Source organism: Phalaenopsis equestris, unplaced genomic scaffold (assembly GCF_001263595.1).
Source record: "Phalaenopsis equestris unplaced genomic scaffold, ASM126359v1 Scaffold000157, whole genome shotgun sequence".
Classification (NCBI taxonomy): Eukaryota; Viridiplantae; Streptophyta; class Magnoliopsida; order Asparagales; family Orchidaceae; genus Phalaenopsis; species Phalaenopsis equestris.
The window spans coordinates 39,618-43,800 of record NW_018164599.1 but is presented as its reverse complement, the minus strand read 5'-3'; the positions used below and the strand labels follow the sequence as shown (position 1 = coordinate 43,800).

The 4,183-nt window shown below is 35.3% G+C and overlaps 1 protein-coding gene across 1 annotated transcript; it reads right to left on the bottom strand.

The window, feature by feature from the left end:
- Positions 1-68: 68 nt before the first annotated feature.
- LOC110021981 lies at positions 69-679 on the bottom strand. Its single transcript, XM_020720725.1, has one exon. It carries the CDS (start codon positions 614-616, stop codon positions 272-274), a length of 345 nt encoding a protein of 114 aa, XP_020576384.1. The 5' UTR covers positions 617-679; the 3' UTR covers positions 69-271.
- Positions 680-4,183: the final 3,504 nt, after the last annotated feature.

The following is a 4,183-nucleotide window of genomic DNA, read 5'->3' as shown; positions in this document are numbered from 1 at the left end:
TATATATATATATATATATATAATGCATGAAAAATTAATAATAATAATAATAATTGTACCTCTAGAAGTTTCTTGAAGTGGTGGTAGATCACCTGGAGGAAAATAAAAGAATAAAAGATAAAATTTTCGAATTTATTTTTATACAAATATAAACATTTTAAAATTGGCCCAGATGAAAATACTCTTTCATTTTATTTTTCCCGTATGCCGTTGCTGATCCTCTAATTCCCTTCAAACTAATACTCCAGTTTTAAAGCAGCCGATCATCGGGCTAAACCTTAACATTACTCAGATTCCTCTTATGCCAAGTCCAGGAATCCGCCGGCGACTTTGGCAATGGTGGCCACGACAATATCTTCCGCCGCCGCCACAGCCCAAACGGCCACCCTTCACACTCACCGAACCATTCCTCCGACAACGTCGCCAGCGCCTCCTCCGTCCTCCCACTCAAGAAGCAGTCTTCATCGCCAATAGAGCACCGAGAGAAGCAGCTTCTTACCGAGCAGAACTTCTCCTTGTCGTCGTCTCCTTCATACTTTCCATCTTTCTTCCCATCATCGGACCGCGGCGGCGAAGTCTTAATAAGCCTGCCGAGCTCCTCCGTCTTCGTGATCATGAAGGGGCGTATCGGCAGGTTTCTCGCCGAGGAGTGGTTAGCTGAACGGAGTATTATTGTAAATATTTTGTGGGCATTTATATAAATATATCAAAGATGACATCAGAGAATAATTAATGAAAGATGTACGTGGCAACGAACTAAGACGAAGTCTACTTATTTTTAGTCTTTTTTTTTTTTTTATAGATATTTTTGGGGGTATTTACATATCGAAAACCTACATTTTTACATTTACATATATAAACAAGATTTGATATTTACTTAAAAATCAATATGAATTTTTACTATAATTAAAATTTAATTTAAATAAAATATGATTTGATTAGAATAAATTTAAAATTAAATTATTTTTATATTATTTAAAATTTAAAAAATTAAAATGCTTTTAATGTATAGGTAATGTGGGGTGGTATGTATGCAAAAAATAATGTTGAGATGTAAGATATGTAATTATATGAGAATTGAGTGATATTTATGTAAATATTGCAAAAATAAGATCACTGGTTTGCCTGTTTGTCATGAAGAATTTTAAATCAACCTGGGATGCTTTGCCAAGCAACCTTTGATTGTTTCAAAATAAAAACAAAATAGTTTAGAATAACTTTAGTTTCTTAATTTGAACAGCTTGGGTCTGCCTGTGATTAGTGCTGCTCGTATTTCAGTTGTTAAAAATGAATATTTTTTTGTGCTCGATATATAAACGAATTGAACACGAATAAATATTTGTTCGTTCGTGTTCGACTCATTTTGATTCGAAATAAAACTCATATATATATATATATATATATATGTATATATATATATTAGTAGTCTTATTTAAAATTTTAATTGACTATAAGGCTATAAGGATTTATAATCAACTAAAATTATTAATGAAAAAAGTAGAATAGAAATAGTTTAAATTATATTTAAATGATGTTTTAACATAAACAAAAAGTTAAATTTTGCACCAATCTTTAACATCCTATGACTGCATAATTAGGGTTGTCAAAATGATTCTTTGTTTGCAAACAACTCATGTTTGACATCCTAAGCAAACAAGCCAAACAAGAACACACTTTTTGCATTCGAATAAAAATGAGCCGAACACAAACACTGATATTTTTTAATGAGCTGAACATGAGCTGGGCCTGGGCTCGCTCATGTTCAATTTGTTTGCACCCCTACCTGTGATAGCACTCAAATCATTAATATCATAACACTAATACCACTTTTCAAAAGTGAAATAGTTGGTCCTGAGGGGATTTAACAATCCAAAATAAAAGATAACGTCAAAGGAGGATCCACCAAAAGAAGACCATGAGATTCAATTATACGAACGAGTGAAGTTTTCTCAGCTAAAGCCGGTAAGTCCAAAGCAGACTGAACCATGAGACAAATTAAAGGACATAAGAACCAGCCATTCAGACAGAAACGTGGTAAAAAGGATATCTAACCAACTGTTACTGGAGAGCCAATCCAAGGAAAATCTGGTTCTCTAGCATCTCCCTTTTGTCAGGGGTCCAGAATCGACAAACAGATCATATTAATTAGCCGACCCAAATCGAGTGATCTAGCTAACTGAGTTGATCTTGTCAACCCGAAGCAGAATAAGCTTAACCGGTCGACTTAATGAGCATCTGAACTGTAAGCTCATACATATAAAATACTAAAAAAATCCTTATACATGCCCCATTAAGCAGAGGCAAAAAAATAACATCATTTTATTGTACTATGTCCCCTATAAATAAGAAAATCATCTTATGAATAAGACACTATTGAAATGACAAATTACTGTTCACTCATCTCTCGTTTCTCTCTCTAATTCTTAGGTGAGGTTCACAAATAAATATGAATTCAAACAAACAAGAAAATGAGCAACCTTATGAGATGAAATACATAATAAAGACACCGACAGTATGAAGTGCTCTAGAGAGTTAATAGCCCAACGGTTCCTAGAGTTGAAGGATCACTGTAGAAGATGTTGTAGTTAGCTTTTGATGTTTGCGTCATATTTTTCTGATGCAAATTATACCGTCAGATTTGTGGGCGTTAAGCGTCGAATTTTACGTCCAATCTTCTTCTGAAAATTCAACGCAGAAAGCAATATAAAAATGGAGAGAGTGTGTATGTAATTGTGATGGGATTAGCCTCAAATTTGCATCCAAGCGATGCAAACCTTTGTTTTTTAGCATAGATATAGGTTTAACGCAAATTTGACAGAAATTCTATGCAAATGACCTAATTTTCTCATCCCGCGTGGCTAAATTTCATTTCTTTCTCTTCGCACCCTCCTGTCTTCCCTTATGCACGGAACCCTCGCTCTCCCCTTTCCTTTCCCTCATGGTTTCGTCTGAAACCCTTGCTCTCCCTCACGACTTTCCTCTCCCCTTTCCTCGCCTTCCTGAATGACCCTTCGTGATACAGTCACCATTAGAGCTAGTTGGGAAGGTAAATAACGACTACCGAAACTCCCGCATTTCTCATCCTTCCACTCTGGCTCAACCAGAAAACATTGAGGGATGTAATTCTTTTTGCACCAATTTATTTTATTTTAATTTTTTACAAGTGAAATGGGCCTTTTGGCATAGGTAATGTGTTTTGCATGTACAAATTGAAGTTTAGGTGTTAAGTTTGTATATACATAAAAGTTCAATGGTATGCATGTAAATATTGCAGTTTAGCTGTTAGGTTTGTGCATACATAAGATTTGAGTTATATATATGAACCCGAGTGAAATATCTAAAACTTTGTTGGAGACTATGCCTCATCAATATCCATAGGAAATGCATTTGATAGCAAAGATTCACATCTATGCGCATCGAGGTTGAGGAGTCTCCACTAAATTTTTACAAAGGCAAGTTTTATTGATTATTGGAGTTTAGGTAATCTGAAGCCTGATAGATGTCTCCAAATTATCAAATTGAAAGATCCATTTTTGAAAAATTCAAAATGTAGAATGATTCTATGAACCCTCACAAAATTTCCTTCCATCCTTATCAACTTTATTGGCATGTAGTTGAGTTACCTGCTATAGAAAAAATATTGAATTTTCTTTGGGACATAACTCTCCCTTTCAACCTAGCAATTTGTTCCTTAGTATCCTCCGAACTAACCATGCGTTAGAGTATGTCCTAAATTAAATATGTTCTTAACACTAAAGAAAATACTTAGAAGAGCATAAAGAAGAGCATGTCTTGTTCCACAGTTCTTGTTTTCATCCCACCTTCCCATGCTGCTACCACACATGTGTTTTCCCTCGCATAGATTCTAGGTGGGTGAATGTAAGTTAAATTTTGATTTTTTTCACATTTATTTTGAATCTTAATGCTTAAAATGACAATTAATAGTTGGTTTTTATTAAGTAGGAGGAGTATAAGTTGCTCCAGAAGAGGCAGTCAGCTTCCCAGAACCCAAGCACTGCCAGCAGTAGTGGTAGTCAGTCTATCACTGAGCAATCTAAGTTCGAGCTATAGACGCGGGTGATGGAGAACAAGAAGGTTGAGATCCCTTGTGCTTATGTGGGTGGCTTGAGCTTGTCACACCTGAATACTACGGAGCTTGCCAGGCAGGCTATTGCTATGACTG

What these genes read in the sequence shown, in the direction of transcription:
- LOC110021981 (XM_020720725.1), bottom strand. Translation starts at nt 616, where the DNA reads ATGATCACGAAGACGGAGGAGCTCGGCAGGCTTATTAAGACTTCGCCG.